We start from the raw sequence: 22,195 nt of genomic DNA on the forward strand, positions 1-22,195 counted from the left end.
CGTACGTCACCATAAAGTCTGTGGGACCCAATTAGTTCCAAATAACTTATTCTTCTAAAGCCGAGCACACTATGTGGGTCTGATAGCAGAACTACCTGCTGCTGCGGCTGAAACGCTTTGTGTGGAGAACAATTGTATGTTTGCAATGTAGGCCATGTTCACATGTGGTTGATTTGCAGTGGATTTTTTCAGTGGTAGCCATACTAAAATTCTACAACAAGATTAATGCTAGCAAGTGGGAATTCACAGTACTCTGTTCACATGTAGTAAGACATACCCACATGTATCTGTGGGCATGCTACAAAAATCACCCTGTCTGTTTCACATTCATTGCTTCATTGTATTGAAATGGGTATATGTGTAAAAGAAGCAACATGGTTAATGAAATCCGACTATTGCATTCTTCACTGGTTCTCAAAAATGAAATACTGATGGGGCTTCAGACTCCACTGATGTAATGTTATGGCATATCATAGTATGGGAAAGAGAAAAATGCAAAATAAGATATACTGTATAATCAAGCTTGGGTCTCCTGTGACATATGGCTCTCTTCTCTCGCTGAACCTGTAAGTGCATGCATGTACCCATTTTCACCATGTGAACTGAATGTATAGTTACCATCAACAACACTGGTTACAGGATTTTCTGATTTAACTTGTGGACGTTTTGAAGTATCTAAAGGAAAATAATAGACATTAACTTACTTCGAAAAGCATTTTTAAAAGTCACATAAAAGTCACGGAATATCAAGTTCTTTTTAGGTCTAATTCAGATCGCCAAAAAACTTGGTCCGAGTATGAACCTTGAGGCACGGACTAGCCACAGATGTAACGTCCTAAACTTGACAGCCACAAGGAATTTATGAGGCTGTTTAGTGTGAATCAGAGACCCATGACCAGTCTGTACATGACGGTCCGTACATGATGTGAACCATGTTTCACAGACATCTGAATTCGGCTTTAGAACTCATTCAGATTTCCATGTCCAAGTACGAACTGCATTGCACGGATTTGCCATGGGTCTGCTGATCATGGACATATGCATGCAGTCGCAGAGCTCATTAAGGTGTCCAGGTATCACTCAGTAGACCGTGATGCATGGATTGGCTACGGGTCTCCTGATCTGATCTTGAGAGCCTCACAGGTATATATGAGGCAGTAGAGTTTGAGTCGGAGACCTGCTGCCATGAACCATGTTTCATGGACGTCTGGCCTAAGAACTCATTAAGATGTCCAGGTATCACTGAGTACAAACCGTGATGCACAGACTGGCCACAGGTCTCCTGATTAGAACTTGGGAGGCCTTATTAGGCCTAATTGAAGCTGTCAAGTTCAGGCAGAAGAAGCTGTTGCCTGTCCATGCATAGCGGTCCGTATTTGGACCATGATATGTGGACGTCTGAATTCAGCCTTAGTGGTATAATTAATAGTGGTATTATTTATAAAGTAAAACACAACAAAAATGGAATTTTCAGTGTCTTGCATCTTTCTAGAGCAGAAGGAAGTGTGTATAGAAATACATGTAGCCGCACGCTCCGGTCCGGGTGCCGGCAGCAGTGCCAGGTTTTCATGCGAGAGACTCACAAAAATCGTGCGAGTCTATCGCAAGTGAGTATGAACCCTAAGGCTCATCAGATGTCCGTTTTTCGCATACAAGTTCTATTCCTGTTTTTCACAGAACTTGTGCATAGTATAGACAAAGGGGCTGTTTGTGTCCGATTATTTTTGCAGACTTGTCCGCTCATGTCTCATATTGTTCGGAGTGTCGGATCAAAATTGGCAGTGCAAGTTTAAGGGTCTGTGGAAAATTCGGACTGAAGTGTTTCACAAGCTGCTAGATAGGAAAGAGGAGGGAACTTTTTTTTCTCATTCAAGACAAACTGATGAAACTTGATTGACTCTCTGATAAAAATTTATTGAAACTCTGGTCAAAATCACTGATGAAACAAGGACTGTTTTTCTCCTACATGAAAAAAAGGACGTCTGAATGAGCATTACATCACTATTAACCTCCTTATACAATGCCTGAACATATTATATTTCTCTGTTCATAGTGAGCAATAACTGTGGCATGTAGGCCACAGAAAATAAACATTGAATATTTTAAATGCTAGCCTGATGATTCCAATGGCTTTGTTTTCTTTGATACCTTAACCCCAATGACTGCCAATACGCATTAAAAAGGTGGCTGTTAAAGGGCCTTATTTCTTCTTCGTCGATTTAAAATGGCAATCGGAAATAAGGCTGTAGCGGAAAATCTCTGGGGTCTCGGCTACCACGTTCCGGTCCGGGTGCCGGCAGCAGTGCCAGGTTTTCATGCGAGAGACTCACAAAAATCGTGCAAGTCTATCGCAAGTGAGTATGAACCCTAAGGCTCATCAGATGTCCGTTTTTCGCATACAAGTTCTATTCCTGTTTTTCACAGAACTTGTGCATAGTATAGACAAAGGGGCTGTTTGTGTCCGATTAATTTTGCAGACTTGTCCGCTCATGTCTCATATTGTTCGGAGTGTCGGATCAAAATTGGCAGTGCAAGTTTAAGGGTCTGTGGAAAATTCGGACTGCAGTGTTTCACAAGCTGCTAGATAGGAAAGAGGAGACCCTGGGAATATGATCAGGGCCAGATTTTCAAGTCCCGATCTCCGTTATTTAGTAAATAACAGCGATCACAAAAAAAACTGTGCCCACTGTCACAATGATTTCTCTTCCTTCTGACATGATATACATGTCAGATGAGAGAGAAATTATGTCCCCGAGACCCCCCAGTACCTAAAACATCCCCTGGCCCCTCCCCGTCATATCTGCCTGTCAAAAAAATGGTGGCCGTATACACAGTGCACCCACTGAGATTTGTCGGCTCATACCTGGCAACAACAGGGAGTTTTTCCTATTGGTTCCTTTTGATTACTGTGATAGACCCTACTACAGTGATCAAGAGCAAAATATTAGTACAGTAAATCAACCCCCCTTTATCACCCCTTTAGTTAGGTTAAAAAAAATTAAAACATTTCCGTTCTGTGCAGTTGAGGTTAGGGTTGTGTTGGAATTGGGGATTTTTGAAAATAAAAAAAAAGACGATATGACGGCTAGTGTTGATAGCAAGTGCTCACTACTCGAGTTTGCATTTGCTATGCACAGAGTATCGCAGATCCCCTCATGTTTTTTTGGGGGTTTATAACAGCCGCATAACATACGGGGCAGGGACTCGAGCATGTCAATCGAGCACCTGCTGAAATTCGGTGCATACCCGAGCACCTGATGCAAACTTTAGTAGCGAGCACTTGCGTTCAACACTAATGACAACATATTTAATATGACAATCTAATGTTATGAAATTCTATGTCATACCTGTGGGTTCAAAATACTCACTACACTACCTAAGAGAAGTTATGTCGCTTATCCATGTTATGTAAATAAAAGCTTAGAACCGGACGTTAAATTCATCCATTGGTTGTATAAATTATTCTTTTGAAAGCTGAAACCCTCCGAAATATGGTTTAGGTTAAGAAAATAAAATGCCATCAATGCAGAAATATTGATCATTTAATGGATACAGAATGGTCAGATTTTGGCAAGACAAAAGTTTTGTTGGCCACAAAAAGTAATGTGATATTCAAACAAATAATTAACTTAAAATACAAATATATGTTGCATAACATTGGTGAATGAAGTTGTGGTGCTATTGGAGTCATATTTAATATTTTGTGTGACTTCCATAAGCTTGAAGGACTGCATCCATGCGGTTCAACAATGGTTCATACAATTTATTAATGAAGTCATCAGGAATAGCAAAGAATGCAGTCTTACATGCCTCCCAGAGTTCATCTAGGTTCTTTGGTTTTGTCTTCCAAGCTTCCTCTTTCATCCTACCTCAAACATGCTTAATGATGTTCATGTTTGGTGACTGGGCTGGCCAGTCCTTGAGCACCTTGATTTTTTTTGCAAATGCCACACGGTTTTTTATTTGCCTTTTGTTTAGTGCTGGCTTCTGGGCACTGATTCGACTATGGAGGCCATTTCGAGACAGAATCCTACAAACTGTTCTAGTTGACACAGGGACTTGAGGTGAACAGGCCTGTTGGAGCTCTGCTGTAGTGGAAGAGGGGATTGCTTTGGATTTTCTAGCCAACAAACGTTCCTCCTGAGCAGTTGTCTTGCGGGGTCTGGCGGATCTGGGCTTGTCAAACACATCTCCAGTCTCGTCGAATCTTTTTTTTAATTCTTTGTACTTGACACTGAGACACATTAAAGGTGCCAGCCACCTCTGCAGTGGATCTGGTCTTCAGCCTCTTGATAATCCAGGCTTTGGTCTCAGGGTGGATTTTTGGCACGTTGTCAGAGCTCAAGTTGCAGCTCAAGTGTAGGTCTGGGGTGCTGGGTTTCTTTTTATACACACCCACTAATTAACTGATCATTTACTGAGCACAGGTGAGGATGTAAACTAGGATTGGGTGCATTACATGACCAGGCGACAAAACTTTTGTCTTGCCAAAATCTGACCATTCTGTGTCCATTGCATGATCAATATTTCTGCATTGATGGCAATTTATTTTCTTAACCTAAACCACATTTCGGAGGGTTTCAGCTTTCAAAAGAATAATTTATACAACCAAAGGATGAGTTTAACGTCAAGTTATAAGCTTTTATTTACATAACATGGATAAGCGACATAACTTCTGTCAGGGAGTGTATACCCCTGGATAAAATCCTTGAGGGTTGTGGTTTCCAAAATGGGGTCATTGGTGGGGGGTTTCCACTATTTAGGCACATCAGGGGCTCTCCACGCGACCTGGCATCCGCTAATTATTCCAGCAAATTTTACATTAAAAAAGTCAAATGGTGTTTCTTCCGAGCCCTGCTGTGCGCCCAAACAGTAAATTTCTCCCAAAAATGGGGTACCGATGTACTCAGGAGAAATTGAACAACAAATTTTGGGGTCCATTTTCTATTGTTACCCTTGTGAAAATAAAAAACTTTGGGTCTAAAGTAAATTTCTTGCGAAAAAAGTGTAAATGTTAATTTTCCTCTTCGCCACGACAGCACCCACTGAGAGAGGGGATCCGCCCCCGGAACAGGAAACCTACAGAGAGATAAATGGGGCGGTCCCCCTCGCTCCCTCAGTTTGGTTTCCTGTTCCTGGAAAGGAACCCGCAGAAGAGGATTCCTGGTCTGGTAGCTGCCTGCGTGCAGAATATGAGCAGCAGGGGCCCCAGGACTGGAGGCAGCGTCGGGCGGAGAGGTGTATTCCCCCCCCCCAGAGCTGGTAATGCAGGGGAGGCCGGAGGTGACAGTGGTGCCAAGGCTCACTAGGGGGGGGAGACATGGCTATACCCCCCCGAGGGGGCAGGCGCATTACAAATACCATTTGGGCATACTGGGCCGCGCACCCCCCCCGAAGGGCAGAAGAGCTCGAGCGTCCGTGCTGAGCAGCGCCACCGGGAGTCATACCTGCGGCAGGGGTTAATGGAGAAGGACCCCGTGGATGGCGGGGCGCAGATGCGCGGTGGGCATCGCCGGCCGCATCACTAATCGCTGTGACCGAGCGTTCCCCAGGAGAGGCAACCCGGAAGTGGTAAGAGGACTTCCGGGGTCAGGACAGGAGGCAGAGACCGCGGGACAACGCCCGCGCATGCGCAGTAGGGGAAAAAAAAAAAAAAAAAAATGGTGGACGGAAAAAAAAAAAGAAGGAAGAGGAGCAGCTATAGCAAAGGCTTTAAAAGGAAGCCATAGACACAGCGCTAGTGCGCAGTCATGTCGTCCTTAGATGACCCAGCTTCGCTCCTGTTAGGTCAGCCAGTGGAATCTCCACATGGCAGTAGACAGAGCAGTGCTACAAGGAGAAGTAGAAGCACCAGGAAAAGTGGCAGCTCCAGGAAGGAATCTAGTGGACCTTCCAGGCAAGATGAGCCCTTAGAGAAAAAACGCAAAGAAAATAAGTCGTCCCATGCCTCGCCTCAGCCTGGGTCGCGGACACCGCAGCCGGTAGTTTACTGACGAAACTCACGGGTGAGTGTTTTTTGGTCAGAATAAATAATTGATGGCCTTCTTTTTCTGGTCCATACCCCCTTTAGGCTAAAAGAACGGAGAAGGCGAAACATAGAGAGTGTGCCTTATGTTCTCAGCCCCTCCCAGACGGCCACCCTAAGAGATTATGCCAATCGTGTATTGAGGAGGCCTTACAGGAGAAATCCTCATGAAAAAAGGAGGATATCCGGGCAATGATAAGAGAGGAGCTACGGGCCTTAGGCGGTTCCAGTAGTTTGGGGGGTCACTCCTCCGTGAGAGAAATATGTTCGCCAAGAGGAGGAGCCTCGCTGGCGTCAAAGTCGCCGTCAGGAACCGGGGAACTAGATTCCGATAAGTCCCAGGAATACCTTTCCTCAGAGGACGAGGACCAGACGTGTTTCCCCACGGACAGTGTCAGTAATTTAGTGAAGTCTGTCCGAAATACCATGGGGTTGCCAGAGAGTAAGGACCCCAAGACCCCTCAAGACATAATGTTTGCGGGCATTTCCCGTAGAAAGGTCCGGGCATTCCCAGTGGTCCCAGCTGTAAAAGAGCTAGTTAAAAGGGAGTGGGAGAAACAAGGTCAGAGAACCTTCCTCCCCTTAACGTCAAAGCGTAAGTACCCCTTTGACGATGAGGAGTTAACAGCCTGGTCGAGAGCCCCCAAGGTGGATGCGGCAGTGGCCTCTACCTCTCGTAGATCCTCCTTGCCGGTAGAGGATTCGGGAACTTTGGCTGATTCTTTGGATCGTAAAACCGACACATTCCTTAAAAGATCTTGGGAAGCATGTACGGCAGCCTTTAAGTCCGCAATAGCAGCCACGTGCACGGCAAGATAAATGTTGGTGTGGCTGAATGACCTGGAGGACAATATTAAGAATGGAGTAGCTAGGAATAGACTCCTTTCCTCTATGCCCCTCATTAAGGGAGCAGCGGCCTTCCTCTCCGACTCCTCCGCGGACTCCCTCCGGTTATCGGCTAGAGCGGCAGGACTGACCAATGCAGGCAGGCGGGCCTTATGGTTGAAGGGGTGGAAAGGAGACACACAAACAAAGACTAGACTGTGTGCTATACCCTGCCAGGGTAAGTACCTGTTTGGCACGGAACTGGATGAGATTTTGACAAAAGCGGGGAAGAGGAAGAAGGGTTTCCCTAACCCGTATGTTCCGTTTAACAGGAGGGCCTACAGGAAGCCGCCGTTTGGTAAAAAGAAGGACTTTAGACCCCAGGACCGCTGGGGAAATAAGGACCCCAAACAAAGGGGCAATCTATTCGGGAAACGTCCCTTCAGGGGAGACAGATCCCGATAAAACCATTACACCGGTAGGTGGCAGGCTATTAAAATTCAGCCGCCAATGGGAGAAGGTGACATCAAACCCATGGGCCATAAATATTGTGTCATCAGGCCTAAAATTAGAATTTGTTCGGCATCCACCGAACTCCTTCCTATTGACTTCTATGAAGTCCGGGACACAGCAGGAAGCACTGGAGACGGAGATTGCAGTACTGCTAACTAAACAGGCCCTAGTAGAGGTCCCAGGGGACGAAATAGGAATGGGCTTTTATTCTCTATTTTTAGTCCCAAAACCAGATGGCTCTTTTAGGACCATAATAAATTTAAAGAAGCTTAATACCTTCTTAAAGCTGAGGTCGTTTAAAATGGAGTCGATAAAGTCTGCAATAAAGCTTTTGTTCCCCAGGTGTTATATGGCAGTCTTGGACCTAAAGGATGCCTATTACCATCTCCCCATATATCGTGGGCACCAGAGGTTCCTGCAGGTAGCAGTCTGGTTCAAAGGTCGGATTCAGCATTTCCAGTTTGCGGCAATGCCATTCGGACTATCCATGGCTCCTCGGGTATTTACAAAATTGATGCTGGAGGTGATGTCGTATGTAAGGCTGAATGACACCCTAGTGATCCCTTACTTGGACGACCTACTCATAGTAGGAAAGTCTGTTTCACAGTGCGAAGCCAGAATAACTAAGATTATCTCATCCCTAAAAACACTAGGCTGGCTAATTAACTGGGAGAAGTCCAGGCTAGAACCAGTAACCTGTCAGAGGTTTCTAGGCCTGCAAGTAGACTCCGTAGCTGAGGAATGTTTTCTGCCACACGCCAAAGTGATAGCCATAATCAATAAGATACGGAATACTACAGAAAGACCTGTAATATCATTGAGACAGGGTATGTCCTTGCTGGGGTCCCTGATATCGTGCATTCCAGCAGTGCAATGAGCCCAGTTCCACTCCAGAGAACTACAGTGGGCTATTCTGCAGGAAACAGACTGCAGGGGCGGTTGGAGGGGAAGATGTCCCTATCGCCCGAGGTGGTTGAATCCCTAAAATGGTGGTTAAATCCTTCCAATTTATCGAAGGGAGTGCAATGGTGGGTGACTCCCTCCAAAATACTCACCACGGATGCCAGCCCCTTAGGTTGGGGGGCCCATCTAGAGGAGCACATGGTACAAGGCTGGTGGCGTAATGATGAAATAGAGACCTCCTCTAATATAAAGGAGCTAACAGCGATTTTCTATGCGATATCTCATTTTCTCCCGCAGTTAAGGGGCGCCCACGTAAGAATCCAGACAGACAATACCACCGCAGTGGCCTATATAAACCGGCAAGGAGGCACGCGGTCAGTGCCACTGATGTCTATCGCGAGAAAGATCCTGGAAATGGCCGAGGTACATCTTCTCTCCTTGTCAGCACTCCATATAAGAGGAGTAGACAACTCCCGAGCAGACTATCTCAGTCACCAAGCCCTATATCAGGGCGAGTGGGTCCTCAGCAGGCACGTCTTCGAAATGATAGCGTCAGAATGGGGCAGACCAGAGATAGACCTATTCGCGACCAGAGCCAACAGGCGCGTAAGAAGGTTTGCTTCACTCTACAGGTCAGACAACCCAGACATTCTAGATGCCCTCCAAACACCCTGGACATTCCAGCTAGCCTATGCCTTCCCCCCAATGGTTCTACTACCAACAGTAGTCAGGAAGATAAGACAGGAGAGAGCGAGGGTCATCTTGATAGCCCCTTTTTGGCCAAAAAGACCGTGGTTTTCATGGCTAAGAGCCATGTCAGTAACCGACCCGTGGATCCTGCCGCTGCACCAGAATCTTCTCTCGCAGGGACCCTGCTACCATCCACAGGCCAAAGCCCTGCACCTAGCGGCCTGGAATTTGAAAGGGAGCTACTGAGGCAGAAAGGTTTCTCAAAGAACCTAATCAATACCCTGCTGCAAAGTAGGAAGGAATCCACAACAAAAATATATGCTAAAGTGTGGAAAAAGTTCCTGGCCTTTCACCCAGCAAAACTAGCCGGGGAAGTACCTATTACGGCCATTCTAGAATTTCTGCAAAGAGGCCGAGAATTAAGGCTCTCGGTAAGCACTCTAAAGGTCCACGTGTCAGCCCTAGGAGCCCTATTTAACTATAACATGGCAGCAAATAGATGGGTGACCCGTTTCATCTCAGCTTGTCAACGCTCGGAACCGGTGCATATTCCTCAGCTACCAGCATGGAACCTTACTCTAGTTTTGGATGCTTTCACTCAGGCACCATTTGAGCCCATAAGCTCAGCATCAGTGAAGTGCCTCTCTTTAAAAACTGCTACGCTAGTAGCCTTAGTATCGGCTAGAAGAGAGAGCGTGAAGATCACTCAATCAGTAGACCCTCCGTTCCTGTCAATAACACGAGACAGTCTGATTTTTAAGACAGACCCTTCTTACCTTCCAAAACGGGCAACTAAATTCCATAGATCTCAGGAGATATACCTACCTTCCTTCCATGAGAACCCGTCAACACAAGACGAGGTGAAATATCACACTTTAGATGTGAAAAGAGCAGTGCTAGCCTACCTAGATATGACCAGTCCCTGGAGGCAGAGTAGGTCTCTTTTTGTCTCCTTCCAGGGTAGCAGGAAGGGGTCTGCAGTTACATCAGGCACGATATCCAGATGGATTAGAGATACGATCAAAAGGAGAAGACCCTCCACTGTGGATTAAGGCGCACTCTACTAGAGCCATATCATCCTCCTGGGCCGAGAGAGCAAACGTCCCAATTGAACAAATATGTAAGGCTGCAACCTGGTCTTCTCCGTCTACCTTTTATAGTCACTATAGACTAGATTTGTCCTCTACCGAGGATCTAACTTTTGGTAGATCAGTCCTTAACACGGTGTGCCCTCCCAAGTGATTATCTCTGGAAATCTCTCAGTGGGTGCTGTCGTGGTGAAGAGGAAAAACCGGATTACTTACCGGTAATACTCTTTTGTAGAGTCCACGACTGCACCCGCTCACTTCCCTCCCGTAAAGATTTTCTTTCACACATGGGTCTCCTTGGTGGTGGAGATTATGAGTTAAGTTAGATATGTGATTAAACTTAGTAAGCATAAAAAGCTACATAGGGGTAAGATAGATGAATCGCCCAAACAAATTGACTAAAACATGTATGGCGGTTCCTCCGTTGTTCTCGGTAACACAAACTGAGGGAGCGAGGGGGACCGCCCCATTTATCTCTCTGTAGGTTTCCTGTTCCGGGGGCGGATCCCCTCTCTCAGTGGGTGCTGTCGTGGACTCTACAAAAGAGTATTACCGGTAAGTAATCCGTTTTTTTTTTCCCTCCACATTGCTTCAGTTCCTGTGAAGCAACTGAAGGGTTAATAAGCTTCTTGAATGTGGTTTTGAGCACCTAGAGGGATACATTTTTTAAAATGGTGTTACTTTTGGGTACTTTCTGTAATATATGCCCCTCAAAGTGACTTCAAATGTGATGTGGTCCATAAAAAATGGTTTTGTAAATTTTGTTGGAATAATGAGAAATCGCTGGTCAACTTTTAACCCTTATAACTTCTTAACAAAAAAAAATGTTTCCCAAATTGTGCTGATAAAGTAGTAAAGTAGACATGTGGGAAATGTTATTTATTAACTTTTTTGTGTTATATAACTCTCTGATTTAAGGGCATAAAAATTAAATGTTTGAAAATATGTCACGAAAAAAAACAGTCTGAGAATCAGTGCGATACGTTGAAGCATTCAAGAGTTCTTACCTCGTAAAGGGACAGCGGTCCGAACTGTAAAATTGGCTTGGTCATTAAGGCCAAAATTGACTCAATCATTAAGGGGTTAAACCATGTTATTGATCACAATGGTTAGTTAGTAAGATCTGGCCCAACATTATGTGCCTGATGTAGATAATAGCTTATACACTACTTGCATTTGGCAGCAGTATGTGTTGTTATGGTGAGTAACTTAGTGGTATGACATGCTTCACTTCTTAAATATGTGAAAAATGAGGATGAATGAACTCATGGAGATCAACATCCAACACTGCAGAGACACCATCACATGTTTCTCAACGCAGTGATTCTAGAGCAATGCCCCCATCCCTTATGGGAAATATGCAAAAACATGCAAAACACAGGCCGCGGAGACACCATTCCATGTTTCTCAACGTAAGCAATGACTAGCCAGGTCTTTCACCAGGAAGAAACAACCACACTGATGAGGGGCAATACCCCGAAACAGTTGTCTGTGGATGGATACCATGTTTTGGCATAGGTGGTTTCCTTCATTGGAGACTGCCCTTCCCGTGGTTGTTCCTTCCCGAAAGGTGGAGGGTAACAATTGCTTTCTTTGTTTGTACCAGCCAGCCATAGTGTAAGAATTGGGTGTTCATGTAATGCTGCATGAACCGGTTATCAGCCTAAGTATGTAACAGTACAGACACAGAGGGCTATGAAATGCATAAAGCATGTGAGAATATGATGCGGGGAACCTGGTTATTGTAAAAATTTTGAATGGGCCACACACGGATAGTTAGGTTAATGCGTTGAGGCGGTAGGCCAGCCTGAACAAATGCGTTTTTAGGGCACGCTTAAAATTGTGGGGATTGGGGATTAATCATATTAACCTGGGTAGTGCATTCCAAAGAATTGGCACAGCACGTGAAAAGTCTTGGAGACGGGAGGGGGAGGTTCTGATTATTGAGGATGTTAACCTCTGGTTATTAGCAGAACAGAGGGCATGGGTAGGAGTGGTAGACTGAGACGAGGGAGGAGATTTAGGGTGGTGCTGAGCCATAGAGTGCTTTGTGGGTGAGGGTAATAAAAATGTACTGGCTTCTGGAGTGGATGGATAACCAGTGTAATGTAATTGGTGAGAAACATGATCCTGGCTGCAGCATTCAAGACAGATTGGAGAGGGGAGAGTTTGGTAAGAGGGAGACCAGATAGTAGAGAGTTACAATAGTCCAGATGAGAATCAATAAGAGAAACAGTAAGAGTTTTTGCAAAGTTGAAAGTAAGAAAAGGTCAAATTCTAGAAATGTTTTTGAGGTGCAGATAACAAGAGAGAGACAGTGATCGGATGTTGGGGGTGGAAGAAAGCTCAGAATCGAGTATGACCCCAAGACAGTGGGCAAGTTGTAGGGGAGTAATGGTGGAACCACACACGGAAATGGAAATGTCAGGCATAGGTAGGTTAGTAGAGGGAGGAAACACGAGGAGTTCAGTTTTTGACAGGTTCAGTTTCAGATAGAGGGAGGACATGATGTTAGAGACAGCGGTAAGACAATCACTGGTCTTTTCTAAAAAGGCAGGCGTGATTAATGAAGGCAGGCGTCAACAATTAAATCGTCATGTGTAGACTATATACTGTATCTGTCTTGTTAGATGCTACTTGTTGTATCTGTTGTTATATATTATGTTGCCTCTTTGCCACAAAGAATTCCTTGTATATATGTAATATGTACTTGGCGATAATAAATTTGATTTGATTGATTTGATTTGATATCAGGAGAAGTGTATAATTGGTTGTCATCAGCATAGAGATGGTACTGGAAACCAAATCTACTGATTGTTTGTCCAATAGGGGCAGTATACAAAGAGAAGAGGGGGCCTAGAACTGATCCTTGAGGTACCCCAACAGTAAGGGGAAGATGAGAGGAGGAGGAACCAGCAAAAGATACAGTGAAGGAGTGGTCAGAGAGATAGGAGGAGAACCAAGAGAAAACGGTGTCCGTGAGGCTGATGGAGCGGAGCATAGTGAGGAGGAGCTGATGATCCACAGTGTCGAATGCTGCAGAGAGAACCAGGAGAATTAGCATGGAGTAGTAACCATTAGATTTTGTAGATCATTAGAGATGTTAGTGAGGGCAGTTTCAATAGTGTATAAAAAGCGGAATCTGGATTGTAGAGGATCGAGAAAAGAGTTATCTGAGAGATAGCCGATAAGACGGGCGTGGACCAGGCGTTCCAGGAGTTTAGAGATGAAGGGAAGATTAGACACAGGTCTATAGTTGGCAGCACAGTTTTGGTAGAGGGATGGTTTTTAAGTAATAGATGTATGATGGCATGCTTAAATGAGGAGGGAAAGATACCATAAGAGAGAGAGGTTGAATATTTTTATTAGGTGAGTGGTGACAGCAGGGGAAAGGGACTGGAGGAGATGTGACGGAATAGGGTCACTGGTGCAAGTGATAGGGCAAGGAGATGCAAGAAGCCTGATTACTTCTTCTATGACTGGTTTAAAATCAGAGCGTGAGCTAGATGCAGTGGGCGAGGGAGGACAGTGCATGGTATGTGGGGATAGAGAGATAATTTCCTCTCGGATATGGTCAATTTTTTCTTTGAAATAATTGGCCAGATCGTCAGCGCGGAGATCCGTGGTTGGGGCCTGAACTCTTGGGTTGAGTAGGGAATGAAAAGTGTCAGAGACGTTTCAGGTTATTGTATAGTGAGGTGATGAAGGTGTTGAAATAGGTTTGTTTGGAGAGGTGAAGGGCAGTGTTGTATGTTTTAAGCATAAATTTATAATGGATGAAATCTTCTTATATGAAGAAGACTTCATATAGCAACACAATCCAGAGATGCTGTTGTCTTCTTTGGGCCAAAGTTCATTTAAAATGGACTAAGGCAAAATTAAAAATTGTTCTGTGTCTGAATCAAAATCTTCATGAAAACCACAGATGTTGTGTCCTCAAGAGGGGAGTTATCAATGCACAGTTCAAAAGCCTGACTAATGTCTATGACAGCTTGCACATCTTGAAAGTCACCATCAATGGTGAGCATTATATAGAGGTTTTAGAACAACATATGCTCCCATACAGACTATATCTATTGCAAGGAAGGCCTTGCATATTTCAGGAAGAGAATGCATCTGCATGCAAACTGCATCCCTCTTTGCAGAAGAAGAGTTTGGGTGATGAACTGTCTGCGTGCAGTTCAGATCTTTCACTTATAGAAAACATTTGGTGCATTATAAAATGAAAATCCAACAAAGAAGACCCAGAACTGTTAAGCAGCGGGATTCTTACTGTAACATGGCTCGGGGTGGTAGTCGTGAGTTAGGTACTCGTTTTTCAAGCCCCAGCATGCTGCAGGAAGATTGGGTCCTGGCTGGGTGTGTGGGCTTCGTCTATGGGAGTGCTACGCCCTTGCAAGCCGCATGATGCCAGTGACTTTGGCTGGCCAGGACTAAATCTTGAACAGTTCAGTGAGGGAGACCACCACTCAAAAATAAACAGACTTTTACTTAGCATTAACTTTGTGGGAATTATGTACAATAAATAGCAGGTGCATAACTTCAAACATTTCATTTACAACAAGGAGCATCTTCACACATGGTCTCTCTACCTTTTCCAGGCTTACTTGTCTCTGCCCCCAAATTCCCCTGCCTTCACCGCAACCGAGCATAGTACTACAGTCCAGTAAGTGAGAATCCTGTCCTCAACCCGCGGTTGAGTTCCCTTAGGGGAGCTAATTTACCACTATGGCAGTTACTTAACTTCTTTACTTCGAATTACTGCTCAGGATCACACTATCCTTCCTTGGTCTCCACTCCCTTTGAGGACACCCAACTCATGCAGCCCTGCTGAGTACTCAGACCAAAGATTTGCTCTAGCTGCAAGCTAGGCCCTGTCTGACTCACTACCAGGAAGTGCTCTCTGATCTTGCTACATAGCCCCTCCCTCTATACGTAAGTCCCAACTCTTAACTCTTTCCATACCTAGTCACTACCTGTTGCTCGGCAGGACATAACACTATCACATAACAATGTAAATTATTAGAATGCATCACATCACATATCAACAAGGGGGAATATGGGCACAACTTCCATGTTCTTATACTACATCCGACAAGAGTGGCGCAAAATTCCTCTCCCAAAACCCCAGCAATTGATCTCCTCACTTCGCAGAAGATTACAGAGTGTTATAAAAAGAAGAGGGGATGCCACACAATGGTAGAAATGACCTTTCCCAACTTTTTTAAGATGTGTTGCTGACATTAATTTCAAAATATGTTAAGTTTTTCAAATTAAATGGAAATGTGTCTCACTTTCAATTACTAATTTGTGTTCTGTGTTCTGTTGTGTATAAAATATGGGTGTAAGACATTCCCAAATAATTGCATTCTTCCTTCCTTACATGTTACACTCCATCCCAGTTTTTTATGAACTGAGATTTTAAGTGTCCACTTGTCTTCTTGAAAAATTATTTTGATATGTCCTATTGCCTGGACAGTATTGTGATAATGTATGCCCTATGCCTTCATATATGTTTATTTTTGTAGGTATAGTCCAATCTACTGTTTTATGCTAGTGCTATGTATCCATTGTTATGAATAAACCACACTTTTTATGACAAGACTTAAAACAAGATTTTTTTTAAAGTGATCCTTTATTTTTTTTCTAAGGACAATGTAAAGTGACTACATGTTCATTTTACCTTCGCAGTTGTCCTCGTCTTCTCCACTGATACAATCCACCTCACCATTGCACTTATTTTCCTTTGGAATGCATACATCTGCCTTACAGTGGAAACTATTTTTACACTCTGAAATTACATATCAAAATAAATATAATACGAGTGTCAATGTATGCCCCAGCAAAAGGAAAGATATGAAAATTAAATGTTAAAGTATATTGTGTCAGTGGTTAGTCTGTCGTACTTACCTGTACAGCACAGTTCATCACTGAGGTCTCCACAATCATTTTGCCCATTACAAGTTTGATTAAAATCAATGCATTTTCTATTGACACAAGTGAACAGGCCTTTGTCACATTCTGCAATAGAACAAGAGATTACAAGTGTTTTATGCATTGTCAGGACTTTTTAAAAAAAACCAAAACAAAACAATTTTCACTAAGGATGCATCAAAAAGTACATTTTTTAAAAGTCTGCATTCTCTGGACCACAAATGCAGGATACTCACTGATAACAGCGAGCAGCTGTGCGAAAACTGTGTGGGATCCCTCTGACCTATTCAATGTAATTAAGACTACAGGAATAATATACCGTAATCACTATATATTTATATATACAGTTAAAACCAGAAGTTGACATACACTATATAAAAGGACACATATGCATGTTTTTCTCAATATTTGACACGAAATCAGAATAAACCTTTCCCGTTTTCGGACAATTAGGATTACCAGAATTATTAATATTTGTCAAATGCCAGAATAATGGGAGAGAGAATGTTTTAAGGCAGTTTCAACTATATAGTGTATGTGAACTTTTAGTTTCAACTGTATATATGTATTGGTAGATTGGATCACTAACCTGTGCACGGAGGTAAACACGAGAACACTGTCTCTTTAAGGTCTTCACTGGTTTATTATATATGCATATATGCAAATCACTGAAGCTAATAGCCTCAGTGAAATGTATCTTCCCTCCAGCACTTTGCCAGTGACTTTGTCAATATATATATATAATATACACACCACCCAAGCCACTCACACATAGGACACTAGTCACTCACACTCACAAAAGTTTTGTCAAGTGGTGACAGAGAGAACTCCAGATACCAATAATGCCTATGCAGCATCAATAGTAAAAAGTTGGTCACACTTGTCAAGCACTATGCTTGACAAGTGTGACCAACCTGTCAATCACTTTTCCAAGCGATGCATGGGGGTGGCAACATCATGCTTTGGGGCTGTTTCTCTGCAAATGGACCAGGATGACTGATCCGTGTTCATGAAATAATGAATGGGACCATGTATTATGAGATTTTGAGTGCAAATCTCGTTCCATCAGCAAGGGTGTGATAGTATTATATGTTATGTGGATATAATTTTGTGTATATTTCTATTTCACTGATTTTTATAGTGTTTTTCTTGTTGCCTTGTATCATTCCATGTATTCCCCATATTGTCTAGAGTCTCAATTACCTTCCAAAAGGCTGATGATTGAATTAGCTCACTTACTGTCTGCAGCCTGACTGTATCTATGTCTCTTGATGACCCCTTGTAGTGTCTTAATCCCCGAGGCACCTTTGTCAGGTCTGGGAGGCCTGAAAACCACCCCAACCCATCTGACTACTCCTGGACATAGGGAGGGGGCTGGGAAGGACAGGAGGGGGTAAGTCAGTTCCTGTGTGGTAAGCATCGTGTGAACACAGCACGTTAGAGAGAAAGGGAAGCGTATGGACTTTTTATCCTCTGGCTGCTGGATTATTGGACTCTCATCTCCCTGGACATTTCATCCTGTGACTGAACTGCATCCGTGTTCTGGACTATTGTATCCTCAGTGTGGTGGATTGTTTATGGACCTTCTAATTTTGCCTATAATAAAGGTCTTGGGATTGTTCACACTTCCCTCACTCTGTTGATTGTGTGATACCAGAGATGGACCCCGTGACAACTGGTGGCAGCAGTGGGATCAACAGAGTGTAACCCAATGGAGAACCACCCACAGATTGAGTACATAAATTGGACTGTATCCAGTTTACAGGAGAGAGCCAGAGGCCTGGGCCTGAAATACCAGGGACTGACTAAAGAAGCCTTAATTGACCTACTGGTTGGCGCTAGCCTGGCCATCTCCTCCCAGATGTCTGAAGGACGAGCACTGGAGACAGAGATCCCCATCCAAAAAAGCCAGTGGTTGGTGTGGTACGAAGAAGAGACAGCGGTTCTGGGCCCAGGCGTCTCTCAGGAGTACAAGGAGGAGGCTGCCCGCCGGGCACAGCGGAGGCAAGAAGCAATGGAGCTTGAAAGAGGGAGTAATGCAATGTGGAGTGTAACCCCAATGATCCGGGAACCTGTACGGATCTCCCGGACAGAGTTTAAGCCATTTGATGAGGCTTCCGGAGATGTGGAGGGGTTCTTCAAGGACTTTGAGCAGCAGTGTGCTGTGATTGATGGAGGTGCCCCACTCTAGCTGGATGCGTTTGTTAGTGGGACTCCTGAACGGTACCATGGCGGAGGCTTACCGAACCATTTACGCACAGCGGAATCGGGATTATAACATTGTAAAGCAGACTATCCTGGATTACCATGCTATCACCCAAGACTCATATAGGGCCATGTTCCGAGACCTCCCATGCACCACAGGGGGATCGTTTAGGAAGTATGCACATAAGATGTCCCAGGCATGTCGGAGATGGCTGGAAGCAGAAAGCGCCTTTACTGTGGAAGATGTTATACAGGCGTTCCTTATAGAACAATTTTTTTGCCAAGTGCCCTGCAGAGGTACGGGAATGGGTCCGGGATCGCACACTGTGTCCCATGGATAGAGCTGCAGCCTTGGCAGATGAAGCCCTTACTATCCGGCCGCAATGGAGGAGGCTTCTGGACAATGAACCACGGCCTGCTCCCGCGCCCGTCCCCCTCCGATTATATCTGCCCTTCCACCTAGTCGCAAGCCGATGACAATCACGCCTCACAATCCTAGGCCCCAACAGTTTTGACAAAGACCTGGGGGTATCACAGAGAGGAGATGTTATGGGTGTGGGCAGCGTCGGACTGGAACACCTTGGGCCCACCAGAGAAAATCATTCTTGGGGCCCACTATGTAGCTGCATAGAGTTAAATACCAGACCACCAATTATGCGGTAAAACACGCTAATATCGCTAATAATATAAGGTTGTACATGTCTTAGTTATGTTGCAGGAGTTGGGGTAGCCCCCTCATAGAATATAAAGCAGCCCCCTCACATAGTATAATGCAGCCATCTCATAGAATATAATGCAGCCATCTCATAGAATATAATACTGCCCCCCTCATAGGGTATAATACTGCCCCCCTCATAGGGAATAATGCACCCCCTCATAGGGTATAATGCACCCCCTCATAGGGTATAATACTGCCCCCCTCATAGGGTATAATACTGCCCCCCTCATAGGGAATAATGCACCCCCTCATAGGGTATAATACTGCCCCCCTCATAGGGTATAATACTGCCCCCCTCATAGGGTATAATACTGCCCCCCTCATAGGGTATAATACTGCCCCCCTCATAGGGAATAATGCTGCCCTCCTCATAGGGTATAATGCTGCCTCCTCATAGGGTATAATGCTGCCCCCCTCATAGGGAATAATGCACCCCCTCATAGGGTATAATGCTATATAGATATATAGATATAGAGTTAGATAGATATAGATAGAAAGATAGATGTAGAAATAGATAGAAATAGAGATAGATAGTAGATAATGGATAGAAAGTAGATAATGGATAGATATAGATAGAAAGATTCATAGAGATAGATAGAGATAGATAGAGATAGATAGAGATAGATAGAGATAGATATAAAGATAGATATAGAAAGAAATATAGATAGATAGATAGATAGATCGATAGGTAGATAGATATAGAGATAGATAGAAAATAGATAATGGATAGATAGATAGATAGATAGATATAGAGATAGATAGCTATAGATAGAAAGATATAGAGATAGATATATAGATAGAGATACATAATAGATATAGATAATAGATAGAGATATACAGATATAATAATAATAATAATATAGACATATATAGATAGATATAGAGATAAATATATATAGATAGATGGCTATAAATAAAAATAGATATAGAGATATATATAGAGATAGATAGATATAGAGATAATAGATATAGAGATAGATAGATAGATATAGAGATAGATATAGAGATAATACAGTCATGGCCAAAAGTATTGACACCCCTGCAATTCTGTCAGATAATACTCAGTTTCTTCCTGAAAATGATTGCAAACACAAATTCTTTGGTATTATTATCTTCATTTAATTTGTCTTAAATGAAAAAACACAAAAAGAATTGTCCTAAAGCCAAATTGGATATAATTCCACACCAAACATAACAAAGAGGGTGGACAAAAGTATTGGCACTGTTTGAAAAATCATGTGATGCTTCTCTAATTTATGTAATTAACAGCACCTGTAACTTACCTGTGGCACCTAACAGGTGTTGGCAATAACTAAATCACACTTGCAGCCAGTTAACATGGATTAAAGTTGACTCAACCTCTGTCCTGTGTCCTTGTGTGTACCACATTGAGCATGGAGAAAAGAAAGAAGACCAAAGAACTGTCTGAGGACTTGAGAAACCAAATTGTGAGGAAGCATGAGCAATTTCAAGGCTACAAGTCCATCTCCAAAGACCTGAATGTTCCTGTGTCTACCGTGCACAGTGTCATCAAGAAGTTTAAAGCCCATGGCACTGTGGCTAACCTCCCTAGATGTGGCCGGAAAAGAAAAATTGACAAGAGATTTCAACGCAAGATTGTGCGGATGTTGGATAAAGAACCTCCACTAACATCCAAACAAGTTCAAGCTGCCCTGCAGTCCGAGGGTACAACGGTGTCAACCCGTACAATCCGTCGGCGTCTGAATGAAAAGGGACTGTATGGTAGGAGACCCAGGAAGACTCCACTTCTTACCCCGAGACATAAAAAAGCCAGGCTGGAGTTTGCCAAAACTTACCTGAAAAAGCCTAAAACATTTTGGAAGAATGTTCTCTGGTCAGATGAGACAAAAGTAGAGCTTTTAGGGCAAAAGCATCAACATAGAGTTTATAGGAGAAAAAAGAGGCATTCAAAGAAAAGTACACGGTCCCTACAGTCAAACATGGCGGAGGTTCCCTGATGTTTTGGGGTTGCTTTGCTGCCTCTGGCACTGGACTGCTTGACCGTGTGCATGGCATTATGAAGTCTGAAGACTACCAACAAATTTTGCAGCATAATGTAGGGCCCAGTGTGAGAAAGCTGGGTCTCCCTCAGAGGTCATGGGTCTTCCAGCAGGACAATGACCCAAAACACACTTCAAAAAGCACTAGAAAATGGTTTGAGAGAAAGCACTGGAGACATCTAAGGTGGCCAGCAATGAGTCCAGACCTGAATCCCATAGAACACCTGTGGAGAGATCTAAAAATGGCAGTTTGGAGAAGGCACCCTTCAAATATCAGGGACCTGGAGTAGTTTGCCAAAGAAGAATGGTCTAAAATTCCAGCAGAGCATTGTAAGAAACTCATTGATGGTTACCGGAAGCGGTTGGTCGCAGTTATTTTGGCTAAAGGTTGTGCAACCAAGTATTAGGCTGAGGGTGCCAATACATTTGTCCGGCCCATTTTTGGAGTTTTGTGTGAAATGATCAATGTTTTGCTTTTTGCTTCATTCTCTTTTGTGTTTTTTTATTTAAGACAAATTAAATGAAGATAATAATACCAAAGAATTTGTGTTTGCAATCATTTTCAGGAAGAAACTGAATCTTATCTGACAGAATTGCAGGGGTGTCAATACTTTTGGCCATGACTGTAGATAGATAAAGAGAGAGAGATAGAGATAGATAGATAATGAGATATAGAGATAGATACAGAGATATAGTGTTAGATAGAAAGATAGATATAGAGATAGATAGATATAGAGATAGATAGATAGATATAGAGATAGATATGGATATAGAGATAGATAGATAGATAGATATAGAGATAGATAGATATAGAGATAATATATAGATAGATAGATATAGAGATAATATATAGATAGCTATAGAGAGAGAGATATAGAGATAGATATAGAGATAATAGATAGATATAGAGATAGATAGATATAGATATAAAGATAGATAGAGATAGAGAGAGCGGTAGATAAAGAGAGAGATAGATATAGAGAGAGATAGATACAGAGATCGATAAATAGATAGAGAGATAGATATAGATAATAGATAGAGATAGATAAAGATAGATAATATAGAGATAACAGATAGATATAGAGATAGAGTAAGATAGAAAGATATAGAGATAGGTAGATATAGATAATAGAGATAGCTAGATAGATAGACATAATAGATAGATATAGATATAGATAGATATAGAGATAGATAGCAAGATAGATATAGAGATAGATGTAGAGATAGAAAGATAGATATAGAGATAGAGCGATAGATAGATAGAGATAGATAT

The 22,195-nt window shown here is 43.2% G+C and overlaps 1 protein-coding gene across 1 annotated transcript in view; it reads right to left on the reverse strand.

The window, feature by feature from the left end:
* CFI (complement factor I) overlaps positions 1-22,195 on the reverse strand; it is a 120,501-nt gene that overhangs the window by 52,616 nt on the left and 45,690 nt on the right. Inside the window, exons 5-7 of the mRNA XM_073571959.1 lie at positions 15,955-16,065; positions 15,728-15,835; positions 619-675 (exon numbers count right to left, since the gene is read on the reverse strand). Of these exons, the coding sequence (XP_073428060.1) occupies positions 619-675; positions 15,728-15,835; positions 15,955-16,065 (276 nt within the window). The remainder of the gene's footprint in view (positions 1-618; positions 676-15,727; positions 15,836-15,954; positions 16,066-22,195) is intronic.

Source organism: Dendrobates tinctorius, unplaced genomic scaffold (genome assembly GCF_039654945.1).
Source record: "Dendrobates tinctorius isolate UK_male_01 unplaced genomic scaffold, ASM3965494v1 ptg000030l, whole genome shotgun sequence".
Classification (NCBI taxonomy): domain Eukaryota; kingdom Metazoa; phylum Chordata; class Amphibia; order Anura; family Dendrobatidae; genus Dendrobates; species Dendrobates tinctorius.